This window comes from Monodelphis domestica, chromosome 1, assembly GCF_027887165.1.
Source record: "Monodelphis domestica isolate mMonDom1 chromosome 1, mMonDom1.pri, whole genome shotgun sequence".
Classification (NCBI taxonomy): domain Eukaryota; kingdom Metazoa; phylum Chordata; class Mammalia; order Didelphimorphia; family Didelphidae; genus Monodelphis; species Monodelphis domestica.
The window spans coordinates 483,310,582-483,331,767 of NC_077227.1; the positions used below are offsets into that span (position 1 = coordinate 483,310,582).

Genomic DNA, 21,186 nt, shown 5'->3' on the forward strand with positions numbered 1-21,186 from the left:
TGCTTTAAAAACACAAAAGATGTAGACTCTAAATGATCACTTTATTGCAAATATTAATAATATAGAAATACATCTTTTTTCTTTTTTAATCTTCACCTTCTACCTTAAGAATCAATAGTGGGTATTGGTTCCAAGGCAGAAGAGAGGTAAGGGCTAAGCAATGGGGGTTAAGTGACTTGCCCAGGGTCACACAGCTGGGAAGTGTCTGAGGCCAGATTTAAACCCAGGAGCTCTTGTCTCTGGATCTGACTCAATCCACTGAACTACCCAGCTGCCCCCTGGAAATGGGTCTTGATTAATGATACATGTAAAACCCAGTGGAATTGCTCATTGGCTATGGGAGGGAAGGAGGGAGGAGGGAAGGGAAAGAATATGAATCATGTAACCATGGAAAAATACTCTAAAATAAATAAATAAATAAGTTTTTTTATAAAAGAATAATAAAAACATATAAGAAAGGCATCTCTTGTCAATGGGTTGCTACATGTCCTTAGGCAAGTCATCCCCCTCTCTGGACCTCAATCTGCCTATATGTAAAATGAGGAAATTTTAGTATTCTGTGGTCATGATGACAATGACAAAGTCAAGTCAACATTGTTGGGGGAGGGGGTTCACTAAGTTTATATGATAAATTTCAGCTATTCAGAAATAGATCACTCTGGAACTTGGGGCGTGAATGAGAGAAAAATATCGAAAGAACATATTCTCCTCTCTATTTGGGACCTCACAGACTACAGACTCAGCAAATAATCAGAGGAGGAATGGATGAGCAAATGAGTGAATGGATGAATGTCTCAGTGACTAGAGAAAGCAGAGGTGGCAAGCAGCTATGGAAGTGGGGGGGGGGGTGAAGGAGAAGCCAATCTATTGTCTCGGGAAGACAGGAGCAGCCAGATTAATCTTGCTCTTGCCCCCATCTTCCCAGCTCCTCTCACATTGTGAGAACAGTCTAGAACTCAGGACCCTGCTCCATCTCACTTAATAGGTACCTTTTTGCCAGTCATGCCTGCTCCTGCCTAACCTTTTCTTCTACATTCTCTGAAAGTTAGAAACATCTTTTGTATTCCAAAGGCCAAAGGGCTGAACTTGCCTTTAATTAAAATGCACATCCTTTAATTAAAGGCCCCATAACACATGAAGGGCATTCATTGAAATACGATGTGTGACATAGTCATTACCCTGCTGTTAATTACTAATTAATGAAGCTATTTCAATTAATAGCTTCCCCACTGTCACTCTCCCTTTGACAGGGCCCCGTGCTGAGAGCTGTCCTGGAATCACAGACACTCATAACTCCTGGAACATCACCAAACGCTGCTGGTTGAATATTCATGCTGGAGACTTTAACACTTTTCAATTAAACATAATAAAGTAAAATTCCTGTCAAAAGTATATATCAAACATGCATCAGCTCTTCCCTTCTCTTCCATCCTCCCACCCCCCATTCCCAGCTTGTCTGAAATGACTAAAGAAGAAAGTGGAGTTGTGGTTTTGCTTTCCCTCTTTTTCCCTCAATCAGCTTGGACTAGGGTGTGGCTTTGCAAACGCAGTTGAGGCTCAGGCCAAGCTGATGGATCTGTGGACTCTGCTACGTTCTTCTCCTTTTTTCTCCTTATAGTTCTCTTTCCCCACCTTGGCCATGATCTAAATGGCACAAGCAGGGCTTCTTCTGGCCCTTCCTTTCAGGGGCAAGGTTAAATCTCCTTCCTCCTTCCAGGAGGTGAACCTGGACTATTGTAATAACCTCCTGGCTGGTCTCCCTGTCTCTGCTCTCTCTCCTCCCAGATTCATTCTTCACATACTGCCAAAATATTCTTCTTTATACCCAAGTCTGATCAAGTCTGTCCCCCTTCACAAATCTTTGGTTGCTCTCTATTGCCTATAAAATAAGAAAGAAATTCCTTAGTTTGGCATTTAAGACCGTCCAAAATTTGGCTCCAACCTACTTTTATAGATTTATTTTATTCTCCTCTTTGTGATCGCTAGGTCCCAAGCAAATTGGATGACTCACTTTCCCCCATCTCAAATTGCCCAATCCTGTCTTTGTGCCTTCATTTACATCATGACAATTGATAATTGCAATTAAACGATGTTGTGGGTATTGGTTATTTATCATATTTTATGTATTTATTTATCTATATTTCTTCCTATTTTATAGATGAGGAAACTGATGTCCCAAGAAGGTAAGATTTGCCCACTGTCACAAAGATAGTACTCAGTGGAGCTGAGTTTTGAAAGTAGGTTTCCTGACACCTTTCTCTTTCTAGGCAGTTAGATTGGCCTAGACAAACACATTAGAACCAAAGAGAGAAATTTCCCAGCCTTGGTTCAGCATTATGAAGCCTACTGGTTTTTATTATGCTTTTAATTATAAAGCAATTATGAACTGATCTGACCATTTTGGAAAAACCCTCTATAATTAGACAAGAAAAGTTACTAAATAGTTCGTTCCTTTTTACCCAGAGATCCTATTACTGAGACTTTATCATAAAAGGGGCTATTGAAAACAAAAGAATAGATCTAAATGTAAAACACCATTTATAACAGCATTATTTGTGAAAAGAAAAAAAAAGCTAGAAACCAAATATGTGTCTGTTCATTAGGCAAACGGCTGAACAAATTGTGATATATGGGTGTAACAGAATTATTACTGCATTTTAAGAATGACAACTATGAAGAAGTAAGAGAATCAAGGGAAGATTTGTATGATGAATAGTGAACAAAGAAAAACAAAAGAATAATTCACAAAATGATTGCAACAACATAGGGAAATTTAGGCTCTGTAAAAACAAAAGATATGATAGCTTTATTTTAAAATGTTAAACTAAAGTCAACAGGGAAAGGCAATCAAAACCCTGCCAAGTACCATGTTCAGTCTCAATACTATATTGTCAAAGGACTCTTTTCTGTTAACAGTTAATAGACTGGCTATCTTCTAAGGAGATGCTGGTTTTAGAAGGGGATAGGGGCAAAGTTTTAAAAAATGTATAAAAAGCAATCAATTTACATGTTTTTAAACAAATTGTAAACAATGCGGAGTATGGGGTTTTGCACATGATATTTTTATGCATTTGTTTAGTTAAACATTTTGTGGTGGTGCTGGTTGCAATATATATATGTGTATATATATTTCTATATATATATATATATAGAAATATATATAAAGCAATCTAACTGCAAAGGCTGTTAAGGGTTGCTTCTATTATTACATTTATAGCTCATCTAGGCTCTAGGACATTTTTAAACTAATTCCTGCTCTCACAGAGTCAGAGTCAAGTAAATCAGTCAGTTGGTCAATAAACATTAAGTGCCTACTACATGCCGGACATTGTGCTAAACAAATGTTTAGTACTTCTGAACAACTCTACCACTGAGTAACTTGGGCAAATCTCTAATGTCATTGACTCAAGTTCCATCAGTATGTTTCTTCCTAAGATTACAAATTGAGAGTCATTTTATTCAGCCAGGAAGTCTTAAGTAGTTTATAGGAAAAGGGTATTTTCTAAGGTAGTAGTTGCTCATGCAAAATATTTTTCCAAAAGTCTGTGACACACTCTCCCACAAGTACATCACAGAGGAATATGAAATCAAGCTTAGAGGGCACATTTGGGAGAGGGGGTAATTTACAGGTTCCTTGTTGCTGGAAGTCTTTTTTTTTTCCCATTGTTGGAGTTCTCAATGTATACATCCTTTAGACATGATGCAGTTTCTTCAATAGGTTCCTTGTAGAGCCATGAGCCTACATCCAATGTGTCCTAAACTCCCAATGAAGACATTGCCATCAGCTGATGCAGGGGTGTCACTTGGAAGTACATACAACATTCTTGAAAACCTTCAAAGTTCAAAATATCTTCCATTGAACAAAGGAGGTGGAGGGATAGAGATCTTACCAAAACCAAATTCAGGGCCCCACTTCTCTGACTTTGACACCATGTCTCACTTTCTCTCATTTTAGAACTTCCCTCAGCCTGGACTCTCCAGGCTGTAGCTTTTTCACACTTGAACATCCCTCCACCACACCAGCTCCTTCTTCCCATAGTAAGTTACTCCTGGGGCATCTATTTTCGGGAGGAGTCCAGATCAGGCAACATCTATTCTCCTTCTGGCTCTGCTTCTGACTTTCCAGATTTTGACACTATGCACTCCCCCTCCCATGAATGCCTTCATCCCCTCACCTTTTTATCTCCCTTTAGTATATTGTCTTCCATTAGAATGTAAGCATCTTGAGAACAGAGATTGTCTTTCTTCATGCTCATATTTGTATCCTTAAGGGCTTAGCACAACACCTGCCACATAGTTCATACTTAAAAACTTATTGCCTGCCCTTTCCCACCTCCAAGCAGTACCTCCTTCTTTGGGGGAAAGCCATATTCCAATTCCCAGAATGGCCTCAATTACAAACTAGTTTTATAGTTTTTAAACATCCCCAGGGATATGGCCAAGTTCTATCAGCCTATTCAATCTTTCCTCATTTTACAACTTTATTCCAGTTCCAAGTACTTTTGATAATTAGTTTAAAGCCTTTGATTACACTAATTACACTGTGGCCAGCTCAGTGGCTGATGAACCTATGCCAGGAATCACCTTAACATGAAAAACCCCAGACTCCCTGCTGACAGCTCTCTGGACAAGACTGGCTATCTTGTCATCCTGTTGGTACCTCCCTTTTCTCTCTTCCCCTCTCCATCTTCCCTTTCTGTGCTATCTTGTCTCTTTAAAATGCACATTTCTTAGAGGCAGCTGGGTAGCTCAGTGGATTGAAAGAGAGGCCTAGAGACAAGAGGTCCCAGGTTCAAATTTAGCCTCAGACACTTCCCAGCTGTGTGACCCTGGGCAAGTCACTTGACCCCCATTGCCTAGCCCTTATCACTCTTCTGCCTTGGAACCAATACACAGTATTGATTCCAAGATGGAAGGTAAGGGTTTAAAAAAATAATTAAAAAAAGTACATTTCTTGTGACAATAAACATGCATAATCCAATGGAATTGCTTGTCAACTCTGGGGTAGGCAGGGAGGAAAGAGGAGAGGGAGACAGTATATGGATTATGTAACTTTGGAAAACTTGTGTAAATTTATTGGAATAAAATAAAGTTTAAAAAAATTTTAAATAGAATATAAACTCCTTGAGAGCAGGTAATATCTTATTTTCCAGAGTTTTATATTCCAAATAGCATATTTCCTGTCATATAATAAATGCATTATCTATCTGTCTATCTTCCATCTACCAATCTATCTTTCTATTGTTCATCTTATTACTGGAATTAGTATGGGATAGCTTGAGTAAATGAATTAACCCCATCCTAACAACTTAAAGTTTAGAATGGAAAATTCCTCATTAATTGATGGGCTCAGGTATGAGCTACCATAAATTCTGACTTGCCATAAGGGCCTGGGTTCCATTTCCTTTGGATTAGGATGAAACTGGTCAAGAAGACAAACTAGGAGCAGCAGAAAGAGGGACTGGCTCCTACCTAAAGGCCACCATGGAATTGTTCATCACTTCTCTTTGATTTGGTCACAAAGATATTATATATGTATGTGTACATATATATTTAACATATTTTATACAGTGCATCCTGTTATATAATTATACATGTATTTATATTATATACATACATACATACATATATGTGTGTGTGTTGGAGCCAGGTCATAACAGAGAGGCACAGTGGTAGAACAAAAAGAATCCTGGCCTAAAAAGTCCAGAAATATCCATTCTTGTGATATTGGACCAGCCACCTGACTTTTCTAGACCTCGATTTCATCCTTTGTAAACCAGAAATGACAATCTTTGCCCTTTCTAACTTCCTGGCTGTTTGTGAGGATGTATGAAAGTCCTTTATAAACTGTGAACTGATTGTATGATTTGGCTAAATATAAGAGTTTGGTGAAAAGGAAAAAAAAAACAGTGGTCTGGGAGCAGGAGACTAGAATTCTGGTCCTGGCTCCTTCACTGACAAGTTATCTAACCTTGGGCAATGCTTTTCCCCTGCTGGGCCTCAGTGTCCTCATTGTAAAAAAAAAAGTAGGGGATAATAATGCTCGCACTTCCTATCTTACTGGATTGTTGTGGGAAAGGTTCTTAAAGCTCTAATAAAATAAAATGTCTCTAGTTATTATTTTAATAATGAAACCAAACGGAAGGACCCTGGAGCCTTTCTTTCTCGTGTAGTAATGATCCAGGAAGGGAGCTGGGGCTGGTCATCACTCAGGACTTCTCAGTCTGGACGTGCAGACCGAGGCCTGGTCAACAGCTCCCTCTGTTGGACAACAAGGAAACTCTCCATCATGTCCTACTGAAGAAAATATTCTCCTAACTGCTTGTTCCTTCTGGCTATGGATCACTTCACAAGCATTTCCTAACCCCTTAGTGTGTTTCAGTCACTGCACGGGGTCCCAAGGACAGGCACAGGGAATGGGATAGCATTGGGAACCAATGGCAGCAGAGAGGGAAGTTGGCTCTTGCTCATCCTATTGAATGAGGAAATCCTCTCTGCTAATAGAAGTTGGCACTTTCTCTACAACTTGTAGACTTAGAGAGGTGCCTGGAGAACTAAGAAATTAAGTGACTTGCCCAGGGCCACACAGCCAATATGCATCAGCCTGATGTCCCTGCCTTGAACCCAGATCTGCCTCTCCTGAAACAATCCTTCTTTTCTCTTTTTAAAATACAGTTAAGTGGCAGCTAGTTGGCATAGTGGACAGAGTGTCAGGCTTGGAGTCAGAAGGACGGAGCTGTATAACCCTGGGCCAGTCACTTAAACCCAATGCTTAGCTCTTGTTGGTCTTCTGTCTTAGAAGTAATACTAAAATAGACAATAAAGGTTTAAGTAAATAAACAAATAAAAATTCAGTAAACATTGATTAACTATATACTATGTGTAGGACACAGCTAGGTGCTAGGCCCTGTGGGCATACAAAATTTAGATAAGGCACCATCCCTGCCTTTTTAGAGCTTTTAGGGTAGTTGTCAGTTAATAAATATTAAATTAAAACAATTATTAACTATTCACCAGGGACTGTGCTAAGAGCCAGAGAAGACACAATAACTGTAATATTTAACAGCACATAATACAGGAAGGTTCAGAGAAGGCCTCCTTGAGAGGGCAAGTGCTCAAGGTGAGTTTAAAAGGTGTTAAGGATTTGACACATGAAGTGTCAGGAGAGATTTCCTAGCATAGAGAATCAAGGGAGAGAAGGCATGGAGGAAGGTACAGGAACCAGTTCTGAGGACAAAGGTTGTATTACAGAATGCAGGGTGAATAATACTAGATAAAGCTACAAAGAAAAGGTGGTTTAAGGATCTTCAATAGCAGGGAAAGAAGCATATGAACTGTTATGGGGTATGGATGTGTACCCCTGGGTTCAGGATGGATACCTTTTGCAAGAATGAAGACTCCAAAATTTAGCTTAAAAACAAAAAGAGAAATTTATTAGTTTAGGGAGTAATGTTGAGTGAGAATGGCCAGGAGGAATAGCAGGAGGGGAGCAGTTTCTTGGGAGGACAGCATGAAAGGAAAGGCGGTTCTCTGTAAACCTCAAAATTCCTCAGACTTATGAATGTTAGGGGTTTCCCCCATTGGGGAATCTTCTACTTAAAAAAATTCCCTAGCAGATGGTGAGAACTCTACTTGAGTGTGGGGGCTCCTAGCTATGGGAGTGTCTCTGCTCCACCCTACTTAAGACTGCTTTAGGACAGAAAACTGTTTGCTAAACAATGAAAGTACTTTGATCCATGCTTATGGAAGGGACAGGAAGTTCTTTGAGTCATGGCTGTTTTAGAATTGATACAATGGGATACTAAGTACCTATAAAGGTGGGGCAACTTGTAAACTACTTAAACCTAAAAGGGTGATAACTTATTCAGAGGTTTTTTCTTAATGAAATTTGTGCATTTTTTCCTGACTTACTAAAGAGATTAAAACTACTCAGCTGTGAATTCAAAATGGGCGGTCCTTTAGAAACATCTACAGTGATTGGTAGATGTAAGGACTTAGGGGAGGTGACAGAGAAGATTTTGCCCTTAAAAATAAGAGCTCAGAGAAGAGCAGGGAAAGGATCTCGATTTCTGACTCTCATTCTGAAGGAGAGCTCCTTGAGGAGCTCCTCTGAGGGGCTCTGTCCCCCTGGGGTAGGAGCTCTGGAGGCTCTTGAGAGAGGCCCTTTGAAACAATCTCTGGCTGGAAGACTCTTTGAGGAAGGACGCTGGCCTAGTGTCACTAGTATCCTTGTTTAGTCAGACCTTGTGGTGAGTGTTAAAAAACTGACTGATTTCTCTTTTAAGACTCAGGTCTAAGCCATATTGGCTTGAGGCCCTTCATACTTATTCCTTTCTTATTCTCTCTCTCTTTCTTTGATTACTCATTGTATTGTTAATTAGAATCTCTATAAAACCCAATTGACTTGGGTATTTGAATAATTGGTAATATTTCCCTGGCGACCACCTTATATTTGATTTTAAAACCCAAGACACTGTAGTGAAACATATTTCTGTGGTCAAATTTACTCATCCTCTCTTATATCTATCACAATTTATATCTTCCACTATTTTAATCACTACAGTTTAAGGGCTTAACCATTTTAAATCTCACATCTCCCATCATCAGTTCTGGGGCTTTTATACTTTTCACAACAGATGCTATGCCCTGGTGGGGACCTGACTTAGAGTGGTAAGCCCTCAGGCATTTGGTGGGGTGGTCATCTGACTGGGGTCTGCCTGAAGCATAAAGATTCATCTCTTTGTCCATCTTAAGTCTTCTCAGGGGTGGGGGTGTCATTGGGTGTTTCCAGGTTCAGAGTCACAAGGATACAAGGGCAAGGGAGTTTCCCTGATAATAGTTTATGGGGTACAGTGCCCATGTCAGAACTTTACTCAAGACAATATAGAAGGGGCAACTAGGTGGTACAATGGTTAGAGCACCAGGCCTGGAGTAGAGAGTAGAGAGGATCAGAGTTGAAATCTGGCCTCAGACAGTGGACAAGTCTCTTAACTCCAAATGCCTTGCCTTTCTGTCTTAGAGTTGTTTCTAAGGACAGAGCACATGGGTTTGAAACTGCTACTCACTGTGTTAACATAAGCAAGTAACTTAACTGTGTGACCCCAAATTCCTTATCTGTAAAGTAAGTAGATTAGACTAGATGATGACTCAGGACTCATCTAGCTCTAATTCTAAGAGTGTTTCACTGTAAATAATATAATTGAAAAAGCACTGAATATGAAGGGAGCCAAAGGAATTGAGGTTTTATTTGGGCTCATCCTGAGCTTTGTGATCTTGAACAAGTCATCAAATCTCAGTTTTCTGATCTATAAAAATGAGATAATACTGGTGTCAACATGGAAATATAGAGATCCCCAGTTTATTTAGTTTGAGTATAGAAACCCCAGGTTTTGACCTTGTCACAGGAGAGTTTCCCCCTGAGGGAAGGTCCCTCTTCACCAAGACAGTGAACTTCCTGGTAGTTTGGGTGGGAACAGCTAATCCCATCCAATATTGAACATCCCTTTTGTCCCAATGGTTTCTTCCCCCTAGGCTAAAGTCCATGACCAAGGTGACCCAGCCCTAGGCTGAGTCTTTCCCTTTTGTGTCCATTGTAGGGCCCCAGCCCCTCACTATTATTCCTGTCTGGAACTCTTCATTTTCCTTTCTTACCATTGTAAAGTCAATCAACTGTCCCTCTAATCCTAAAGCCCCCAGGTCACCTAGAGTGGTATATAGGTTCCCCAAGTTCTTTTGTTCCTCCGAGTCCATCCTGAGTCGGTGGCACTCCCAGAGGCTGGTGACCAGGGCTTGACTCCGGTGCAGTCTTGGAAATCAGCTTTGTTGTCGTAGTAGTAGCGCTAACCCCTTTTCCCTTGATTAAAGAGTGATTTTGACTATTTAATAGTTCTGTGTTTTTTCTAGTTGACACTGGCTTCCATAAGAAGTTTGGAGAATCAAATGAGAAAAACATATGTGTCAACCTGAAATACAGGGACCCAAAAATCTAGGTCAATTTGGGATCTAGGAACCCCAAGTTTAGTCAGCTTGAAAACTGAAGACCCCAGTTCTGGTGAGAATACACCCTGGAGGAAGTTTCAGACTGTCAACTAGAAAAAACGCAGAACTATTAAATAGTCAAAATCACTCTTTAATCAAGGGAAAAAACGGTTAGCACTACTAGGTTATGACAACAGAGCTTCTTCCTGCACAGAATCTGGACGTCCTGGTCACTGACCCCTGGGATGAACAAAGGAATTTGGGGAACCTATATACCATTTAGGGAGTCCAGCGACAGAGAATTGACATCACTATAGCTACAAGGAAAATGGGAGTGTTCAAACTACACTGACAGGATGTAATCAAGCTTGGGAAAAGAATCATAGCTAGAGGCTGGGGTGTAAAAGAAGGGGATGCTTACAATAGATACTGAAGGATGGTTCCTGCTCAGGTGTGGATCTTCCTGGGAAAGGTTCTAATACAATAGGGGAGACTACCTAAAACAAAGAGCGTCCTTAGCATATGCTTATCTCACCCAACCAGGATTTTCATTTCCCTGAGTGTCCCCCACTCAGTCTGAAACTTCTAACTTGGGATTCCCTTCTGGGTAGATTCCCATGGGAACGGGGAACAAGTACAAGCTTTGAGGTCTCCAATCTCTAAGCTAGTCCTGAAAATTGGGGTTCATCAGATCTCACTAGGTAACAAGTTTGGGATTCCTAGATTCCATGTTGAAAAGACTGAATAATAGACCCTAAAGTAAACAAAAATCCCAGTTAGGTGGGGCTAAGCAAATGCTAAATATCCTTTTTGTTTTAGTAGTCTCCCCCACCCCCATTGTATCTGAGATCCTTCCCAAGAAGGACCATCCTCTAAGCAGGGATCATCCTTTCTGTGTCCCACCCTAGCCTTAGGCTATGGTTCCTTTCCCAAGCTTGATAAGTGTCCTGTCTGTGTAGTTTGAACATTCATTTCTTTGTAACCACAGTGGCACGCCCAGGGACCAGTAGCCTGAGTAGCCTGAGCAATTCTGCTCTGTGTGGTTTAGGGGCGCTGGGCTCTGTGTGGTGGCCTAAATATTGAACACTATCCCTCTCCTGATTAAAGACTTGGTTTTTCTGACTATTTAATAGTTGTGTTTCTCCCAAGTTAACAAGGGGTGTGGGGAGCAGAGGGAGAAAGGGACTTGCTAATGTGAAGGGTATATGCCCTAAATCTCTACCATCAAGTTGAAGCTGACTTTCCCCTCTGCTCCTAATCCTGTCTGCACGACTATTCCATTCTGTTATCCACATTTCATGAAATGTAGAATTCTGCCTCTTGCTAGGAAGGGCAGACATTCAACAGTTCATGTGTCTCAGAAACCTTCTGAGAAACTTAGTTTATAACCTCCACATACTTATATCTTAAGGAAATTTGGGAGAGTTCTCTTCCTATAAAAAAAATTCTATAATTAGCCAAATGACTTAAAACATAGACACATATGTGAATGAGCTAAAATGAAGAGGACAGTCTTAATTTTTACTAATCTTTTAATGACCATCATTTAAATAAAATTCTGTCTGGTTTAAATATGTTGCCTTTTTCTTCAAAGAAGACTCAGTGAACATCTGGAAAAATGTCATGGATTCTCCAGTCATGAGGTTAACCAGCACACTAGTTGATTAACAAAGAGTTCCATTAATAACCACTTTTACTCAAAAGAACTTAAAGCATGCCTCCCACTGTGATCTCAGAAGCCTCATAATAGCTTTTTGAGGTAGAAATGGGCAGCATGGCTATTATTATTTCCATTTTACACATGGGGTAACTGTGGCACAGAGATAAACAATGTCTTTCCCAAGGCTTTATAAGCAGGCAGAATTTCTACTGCTATCTCTTGGACTCCTTAGACAACATTGCTTCTCTGGGGCAAAGCTGGCTAGCTTTCCCTTGCAATGAAAGAAGACTATCCAGCTCAAAAAAATTTGGCATCTAATTGGGTAGTACTCAAAGTCCTATGGATCCCCTACTGCAGAGGAATCCCACAGCCAGCTGCCAACTAGCCATGGCTTAACTAGAATGTCTACAGCATTCTCAGAATGCAAAGTAAGAACATACAGAGTTGCTGAGGGAGAGAGAGCAAGAACACGTGTGTTTTGAATCCACAGGCTCAAACAGGACTCACAGCTGATATACTCTTCTACTGACATGAACAGAGTTGTTCAGACAACTGTATGTCTAGGAAATAGTGGGAAAGCTCCCCAGAGATCCTTACCCCCAGGGATTTCACACCTGATAAACAGTGCCACAAAGTTTTTCACTTGCATTTGGTTTTCCTCATCAGTGGAACCAACCTTTTCCCTTAGAAAACTGGCTATCTTTTCCCCATGAACAATCACATGGAAATGCAACTCTTTGTTGATTGAGTGGTCAGCTTCCAGCAGGAGGCTCAAAAGTTAAAGTTCTTCATAGGCAGAGCTGAAATCCACCCTCTGGGCTTCTCCAAATACCAGGAACATACACAGTCCTAGATTACTTATGATGGCCACAAGATTGAAAACTGAAGTCCAGGAGCCAGTGGTTTCAATCAGATATCCTCCCATGCACACCCCAACAACACCTGAATCAAGGAGAAAAAAGAAGAAAGGATTTACAACTAAAATGACTCATAGCATGCTCGATCAGAGAGGTTGAGAGTGGGATATGGAATCAGGGATGCTGTGGGGAAAACTGGGATTGATCTCTCAAGGATTTGAGATGTGCTTTGTCAATGTGGAATCTAGAAGCCCCAAACTTGTAGCCTAGAAAGATTTAATGATCCCCAGTTTACTTAGCTTAAATTAAAGATGAAAGCCCCAGGTTTGACCTTGTCACATGAGAGTTCCTTCCTGAGGGAAAGTCCAGCTTCACTAGTCTCAGACAGACAATAGACCTTAAAGTAGTTTAAGTGGGGATGGTTAATCCCATCCAGTGTTAAATATCTCTTTTGTCCCAATGGTTTCTCCCCTTAGGCCAAAATCCTTTACCTAGGTGGCCCAGTCCTTGGCTGGATCTTTCTCTTTTGTGTCCTTTGTAAAGCATCAACCCCTCACTGTTATTCCTGTCTGGGACTCCTCATTTTCCTTTGTTACCATTGTAAAGTCAATCAACTGTCTCATCCTTAGTCTACATGTTCCCCTAGAAAGCAATTTGAGCCTCCCAACTTTAATGGCTCCTTGGAATTGTCCAATCTAGCTCCATTGGCCTTCCCAGGGGTCGGTGACCAGAGCAACCAGAGTTAAATTCTCTTATTCTGGGTAGGCATGTGGCACAGCTCTGCATAGAGGCCTAACTTAGCACTGTACACCTTTCCTTAATCAAAGAGTGGTTTTTCTGACTATTTAATAGTTCTGTGTTTTTTCTAAGTTAACAGTTTCAAACAATCCTAACTTCTGGAATCTTATTTTCAGATCAGAGTGTCATGCTTTTAGGAGGTGCATTAGCAAGAAGATCCAAAAAAAAAGCAACTGGGTTGGAGAAGTCTCTGGAAATTGCCTCATGTAGGGAAAACCTGAAGGACTTGAGGATGTTAAGTTTAGAAAAGAGAAGCTTAGGGGAAGAGGAGGAAGCCAGGATATGAGAGCCTATCTTCAAATGTTAAAAGGACTATCATGTGTAGGAGGGAGCCCTATTCTGTATGCTACTCTAGAAAGTAGAATTAGAACAAATGGATAGAAATTATAAGACAGACATTTAAGGAAAAACTTTCTAAGAACTAGAGCTATCATCTACTTTATAAACAATATTCAAGCATGAGCTGGGTGACCACCTGTGAAGGATACTGCAGAGAAAACTTCTGCTCAGGATAGGAAGCCAATCTAGAAAACCTCTAAGATCCTTTCTTATGCTGGATTCAGCTCAAAGGATTCATGAGATCCCACTGTTCAATTTTCAGTTTAAGCATTTACATCTTGGAAATCAACAATAAATAAGGACTTGATGTGTTGAATTGTTGACTGTCTGGACTTAATAAAATACTGGAGAAATTTTTTAAAATACATATTAAATTTAAAAATCTATCATGGGCACCTCCCCACCTCCACCAGAACACCAGCTGTTAAAAAATTTACCAGAACACCCCTGCATCTGACCCTGAAATTCTAGGATAATAACACATTTTAAGGATGTTATCCAAGGCTCTATCTGCACCTTGTGAGAACAAATGTCTATTTTTAGCTGATAAACAACCTTTCAGGGTAACAAGTCCCAGGTGCTCATTGCCTGTCCAACATTTGGCTAAACACATAATTTAAGTCAATGTCTGAGTCTCAGTCTGGAACACGAGAGTTCCTGTATCTATCGTAATGTTTTCTGGGGTCCTCCAGAGGTCAGCTCGTACAGGACAGCATTAACTTTTAACTATATAAATGAAAGAAAATGGGCTAGGTTCATTCTGTTGATAGGGTCTCCTCAGAAAATGATCTTGATTTCCCAGATGGGTTTGGTTCTAGGAGTACAGTCACTTATACCACAATTTTCATCAGTATGTTAGGAAGAACTCTGAACTCTGGCTGAGCTCAGGACTTAAACTCTGAGCTCAGTGCTACTTACCAGCCAAGGCTCCAGCTGTGTTTGCTACACCTGCAAACAAGACAGAAAGGAAAGGAAAGTGTGAGCAAACCTTTCTGCTGATGCTTATAGGAATGGGTCCTGTGTCACCTCCCTATTTGTGCTTTCCTGGGGGATACAGTAGCAGGGGTCTGGAATCCTTAGACCCAGCCAAGTGGCCTTGCCTCCTAGGGAAAAGCTGAGAAACAACATGGCAAAGGTCTCCCAACCAAGGAATGTTTATAAGGCTGGCTCCTTTGGGACGAATTCCTCCCCAGGGGTGGGGGAAAAACTGTCTCTATTCAGAGTCAAAAATGCATCCTCACCAAATAAAAAGCCAGCACAGGATGGGGCCAGGTCCTGAATGTTAACTGAAATTCCACTATTGTAAAACAGAAAAGAAAATGAAGGTAAGTTCTAGCAGAAGTGGAACAGTGAATTCAGTAGGTGAGACCCCAACACTAGACTAAATCTTCCAGAGTGATAAGGAGGAAAAAAAATAAAAGGAAAGAGGGATAAATTCCGTGAGGGAAAATAAACAAAACCACCAGAAAGAGAAGACTTAGATCACCCCAGGAAACTATCATAGTCTTTGATCCATTAGCAAGGTCACCAACTAGGTACATAGAGACCTTCAACTCTGGGGTAGCTTTTGACATTAATTTGCTTTGTGACCTTGGGCAACCCATTGCATCTCTTGGGGCCCCTGTTTTCTCATCTATGAAATGGGCACAGAAGCTCTCAGCATGGCAGCAAAAAATTATGAGTAGAAAAGGCAGGAAAAATAAATAATAAATCATGTAAATATCAATTGTAATGTTCATATTGGAATAGAGTAGTCATTCACTTAAAAAGCAATTCTAAGTGGTTAATTCAACAGAAATTACCTGAGCTTACTATGTGAACTACATATTGTTTCTATGGAAGAAAGAAGGGGGAAGTGATAAGGAGACAGATGTCGTGTGACCGTATATTAAATTATCTCTAAAAGATACAATTTAATTTATATGGATCATAAGTGTAAAAACCAAGCCTGCTTCACAAACGTTTTTCCCTTTCAAAACCCTTGCTTCAGTGTTCATTTTTATGCTCAGTAGCACATCTAAAATTAAGAGACAAGTCACTATACTCAGAGATGCAATAGTGACTTTAAAATTTGTATGCAAAATGAATCTGTTGAGTACCTACTATGTGCTGATCACTATGGTAGATGATTAGGTGAGCATGAGGATGACACAGAATAGACAACAATCTGGTAGACAGAGAAACCTCTTACCTGTGGTTAAAGGTCTGGAGTCCAATAGAAGCTGATGCAAATATAATAGATTTACAAAAGCTCCTCGTGTGACCCAAACACAAAGCAAACACACTGGACAGACCTAAACCCATCACCTGTTAGAAGAAGAGAAAGGTCACTAGCACTGACTCAGAGCATCAACTTCAGATAATGAAATCACTCCCTATCTTGGGTGGGAGGAGGTCATTCTTAATTCTCTGAAACAATCTTTATGAGTAAATTGTCCCTGAATGGCAGGACCACTGGCCTCCCAATCAGGTTTTGCATTCAGCAGCAGCTGGCACCACTGCAAAAGTTCCAGCTGCAGATCTCAGACAAGGAAGGAGGTAAGTGAGCTTGCTAGTTTGTCCATAAAGAATATTGATTTTTAATTAATCAATAATTCATTATATATAGTAAATAAAAATAATTAATAATAATAGGAATTGCTCTCATTTTGTAGGAAAACTGATTTATAGAGATATTGTCCAACAAGTCAGACTAGAAAGGCCTTGAATTTAAACCCATTACCACATGTTTTAATCTCTGTCACCCTTTATAGAGAACTCTAGGTGAATGAGACATCCTCTGACGCATGCCAGTTGTATACATGTTGATCTCAGTCAAGAAAACAAGCAACATTAGGAACAGGAATCCAGCCATCAGGAAAATTTTCTGGGCAACCAGAAGCCAGACAGGGAGGATCTGAGATAAAAGTGAAACTTGTTTTCATACCTGCATCAGTTTGCGCACAGTGATGGTTCTATAGCCTGAAATGGGGAAAATGAGATTGTTATTTCATACTATATGCTACCGAGAATCTTCAATTAAATATTTTTTGGGGAAAAAAAGCAAAAAAGGTTCATCAGTGCTTGATTGGGTCCTCCTGACCAATTCAAGGACCATAGAACAGTCTGCTAGGAAATCACAGTGCTGGCTGTGCAACTATGTCAAGGAAAGAAATGTTTGTCTCCATATCGTCTATGTTTGGGTTTACATCTCTGCAGGACAAAGTAAGCTGGGAGGAAGGGGGGACCTTGTATGGTACCCCCTTGAACGGGTATGTGAGTATGTGTACTTCCATGTCTGTTCACCATCATCTAGGAGTATCAGGATAGCATGGTTCAGTAGAACATGGATTTGGATGAAATGAGATGAGAAACTTGAAAGTGCTTGGAGAAGTTTCAAGGCATAGTATTATTTTCTTTTTCTTTTTGAGAACTAAGTATCAATTCCAAGACAGAATTGTGATAGGAGCTAGGCAATTGGGGTTCAGTGACTTGCCCAGGGTCACAGAGGTAGGAAGTATCTGAAGATTTGAATCTCTGGCTTCCCATCTCCAGATCTGGTTCTTTGTCCACTGAGCCATCTGGCTGCCCTGCCCTTAACAGTATTATTTTCACATGCCACATGTCAAACCATAACAACTAATTAACACCTAGATAGAGTATGGTCACCAAAAAGATTAGTGATGTCTTCTAACCAAGAGATAGAAGAGTTTACAACTACTATCAAGGCTTTCCTTTAAAAAAAAAAATCAGCCAAGAGAATTGCAATCTTAAATTGATTGTTTTCCAGTCCAGTCTCCCACCTTTTTAATCACCAGGTCTAGCCCCTTTGTTTTACAGAAGAGACTGAGGTAAAGAGAGAAGTGACTCACCCAAAGCTTAAGCAATTGGTATTTAGTCATCAGCTAGGACTAGAACCAATATACTTAGAACTTATACTTAATTAGGTTCTTTTTTGCCTTCCATCCCGGACTTCAGTGTTTATAGAAAGGTTTAAAGATGAGATGGAAACTACTTCCATTTGGCTCTGGCACCTTGCCTAGGCGAGAACACTCAACAGCTTTCTCACTTATTATATGTATCACAACTAAATGATGTGGTTTCAATCCTATCTTTACAAAGGAAAAGTCACTGGGCAGGGGAGGGTTGGTAAGGAAGGAGAGAATTTGCAACCTAGTTTTTTAAAGGTCAAAAATAGAATATATTTTTAAAACCCAAATGGCATATAACAAAGATTCATAGTTTTATATGATATACAGTATTCTTTATATGTTCTTCAAATTTTCATGTTTATTGATATTCATCAAGTTTATAATAATAATAAAGATTTAAAAAAAAGGAAAAAGGCAAGCTCTAGGAACTACTGGACAATCCTGTCCCTTTTTTGCTGATGAGAGGTACAAGCATATAAGGTGAAAAGGGTGCAGCGCCACTCTCCTAGTTGTTCATTTAATGACTTTTCCTCAGCCCCGGCCTCTAGCTCTCCACACATTTGGTGGGGAGGAGATGGGGTAAGGAAAGAGGATGCAGAGGGGTTCCAGGAGAGGGGATGCCTATCTATGATTGCTGTATCTCAGGACCTGTGGAATCAAGCTAGCAGGAAGCAGCAGAGAACAGCAGACACTCCTTACCCTGACTGATGAGGTGATCCGAAAGAAAACCACTAAACACGCTGGTAGGGATTGCAATCAGCCAGGGGATAACATTGAACACCCAGCCCTGAAAAAGATAAACCACCCCCAGAGGGAAGATTAAGTAACCTTCCTGAGGCCAACCAGGCCTTTCCCCAGAAAGTCAAACTAATGGTTCAAGGATTCAGTAGCTTAGGACATAAGTCTCTGCCACTGACTGCCCTGCCAAAAATAACCAGTCTGGGCGTGGAACTGAAAGTTAGGACAATCCTGTTAATAATGGGTGGCCATGGCATTATCACACTAGTGTAAATGCAGAAGGTCAAGGTAACAATGCTGGTATTAAAGGCTGGGAATTGGCAAGGGTTTATTTCATCAGCACAGAGATTTCAGAAGATCCATATCAGAATCTGAATGAAAAACAAGCCCAGTAAAATTATGTTTTTGGTGGTCAACACAAAAAAGAGAGGAATAGAGCTAGGCAGAACCACAGAGAAGCCTATCAATAGAGTTTGGAGAGGTGGAGTATTAGGGGATTTGTATTTTCCTTCTATTTGTGTCTCTGTACAGTGGAGAGAAGGAGGGAGAGAGGGAGAGAGAGACAGAGACAGAGACAGAGACAGAGAGACTCTGGAATCTAGATCACAGGGAAAAAGTCTTGGGCTCAGTAGAAACTACATGGCATATAGAAAGGCCTGAGATCCTTCCAGGGGAGAGCCTGATCAGGTCCAGACTCAAAATGTGTCATTATCTGTGCTCAAAGTGGGGAAGGAGGAAGATAAGGGACACTGGAGATCTATCCCTCAGGAATCAGAAATAGAAACAGGCTCCAGAACAAGAGGGCTGACGTGCTTTGGGAGAGCTTCCTGTAGGAAGTTTGGCCAGCAGGAGACACATTTTTCCTTTATCATGGATGGATCCAACTCCTTCACTCATCTAGAAGTCTCATCCCAATGCGGCTGCAGCAACAGGGACTTGTCACAAAGACTTCTACAAAGCCCAATGGAAGAAGTTTTGATAATAAATGTTCATCAATGAAATTCCCTAATAGCTGCTCCTAGAGCATAAGGTTTAGTTGCTTTAATGCTTTTTGTTCTGAGAATGAATATGTCCTTGGACCTCCCATTCCACAATGATGCCACTGATGGTGATTGATAGGGGATTCGAGTAGCCATAATAAGAAAAGAAGCAATGTTGGCTAAAGACATGGGGGTGGGGGTGGGGAACCAAGGTAGGGACTAGACTTGTGATTTTATTGGTATAGGGAACTTTCAGGTGAAAAATTCCCTCTAATGATGTAAGTCGGCACCTTCTCTGAACCTTATAGTCTTGAGACTTATCTATAGTTTCACATAAGCAAAAATGTTTATAGAAGCACATTTTGTGGTGACAAAGTAGTCAAGGAGATGTTCATCAATGGGGAACTAGCTAAACAAATTGTGATAAATGGATATAATGAAATGTTACTGTGCTACTGTAAGAAATAGCAAGAAAGATTTACATGACCTGATTCATTGTGAGAAAGAGGTAAGAAAACAATACACAATGGCTAAAGTCACATAAATGGAAAAAAACCACCATAAAACAACTGAAAAGAAATGCCGTAAAATTATAAAGAATAAGTTTGTCCCCAAAGAAGAGATATGATACAACACCTCCCCATTCATTTGCAAATGTGTGGGGACCACAGATAAGTGTGGAATGCTGTATTTTATGTCAGATCTTTATGTACTAATCAGTTTTGCTGAGAGGAAGGCAACTTCTTCCTTTTTTTCTTTTTAAAAATATTCTTTGTTAAAGTGAACAAGTTTCTGAGAAAGATAAAGGGGAAAATCTAGTTGATGTAAATACAAAATATGTGTATGGGGATCCATGGGTGTGGAACACTGTATATGATGCCAGATTTTGCTACCTCTTGATCAGTTTTGCTGAATTATTTCTCTTCCTTTTATTTTTTCTTAAAAAACAAAAACAATAACAAAAAAAACCCCTGTCATTTGGCTAGCCCAGTGGGAGATGATGGGAAATCTAGACAACCTAAAAATAAAAGTAAAAAAAAATCAATTTATTAAAAAAAAACACCTTTATCTTCTATCTTAAAGTCAATACTGTATATATATTGGTTGCAAGGCAGAACAATGAAGGCTTAAGCAACCTTCCCAGGGTCACAAAGCTAAGAAGTATCTGAGGCCAGATTTCTCTATGACTGGCTCTACCCATCGAGCCACCCAGCTGCCTGCCCTACAAAATCAATTCCTTAAGAAATAATGTTGCCTAGAACACTGAGAGGCTAAGTAATTTGCCCAGGGTCACAAGCAAGTAAGGGTTGGAGGCAATCTTCTTGGATTTGAGGCTGGCTTTTTATCTACCACATACTGCCTCAATGTAAGGTAAATAAAGCACATGTCATAAGGTATAATAATGGACTGTAGGTCAACGATAACCACTAATCTGTGCAATGCCAGGACCAAATGCAATTCCTTCCAAACCAAGTGTTTTTATTGCTTCTATATGTATCTTCCAGCTTGAACTGACTCTTCTTCCAGCAAGAGGCAACTTTAATCCTTTCACTCCTTGAGAGGGAGGTCAACCTACCTTAGCGTTGGGGAAAGTTTCCTTAAAGAAGGTTGGCAGCCAGGAAAGGAGGATGAAAAATGAACTGGCAGAAGAGAGCTGAGCGAATATGACTGCCCTGTTAAGAGAGGAAATTGAAAGGGAATTTATAGGCCCAGAGGGCTGTAGAATGAAAAAATTAACCCCAGTATATGCCAAGCAAGCAAAGAGAAGAGTTAGTAGTTGTTTTTTTAAGCATTTGCCTGAAGAAACTGCCCACTAAGTTTCTGAAATAGGTATCCTTGATATAAAAATATGGAACTACTATTACCAGAACCTGAACTTGGAGTTTTGACTCCTATAAATATAGGCATTTGCCCTAAGTCATGTA

At 40.2% G+C, this 21,186-nt stretch overlaps 1 protein-coding gene across 3 annotated transcripts in view; it reads right to left on the reverse strand.

Moving 5' to 3' along the window:
• Window positions 1-11,492: 11,492 nt before the first annotated feature.
• Window positions 11,493-21,186, reverse strand: part of SLC17A9 (solute carrier family 17 member 9) — a 49,610-nt gene continuing 39,916 nt past the window's right edge. For 2 of the 3 annotated variants that reach the window (XM_001376406.4, XM_007475577.3), the window contains 7 exons: window positions 20,838-20,934; window positions 18,243-18,330; window positions 16,559-16,593; window positions 15,824-15,939; window positions 14,874-14,929; window positions 14,551-14,580; window positions 11,493-12,580 (listed from right to left, as the gene is read on the reverse strand). In XM_001376406.4, the coding sequence (XP_001376443.4) occupies window positions 12,417-12,580; window positions 14,551-14,580; window positions 14,874-14,929; window positions 15,824-15,939; window positions 16,559-16,593; window positions 18,243-18,330; window positions 20,838-20,934 (586 nt within the window). In that variant the 3' untranslated portion in view covers window positions 11,493-12,416. The remainder of the gene's footprint in view (window positions 12,581-14,550; window positions 14,581-14,873; window positions 14,930-15,823; window positions 15,940-16,558; window positions 16,594-18,242; window positions 18,331-20,837; window positions 20,935-21,186) is intronic. The other variant, XM_056812866.1, reaches the window with a different exon arrangement.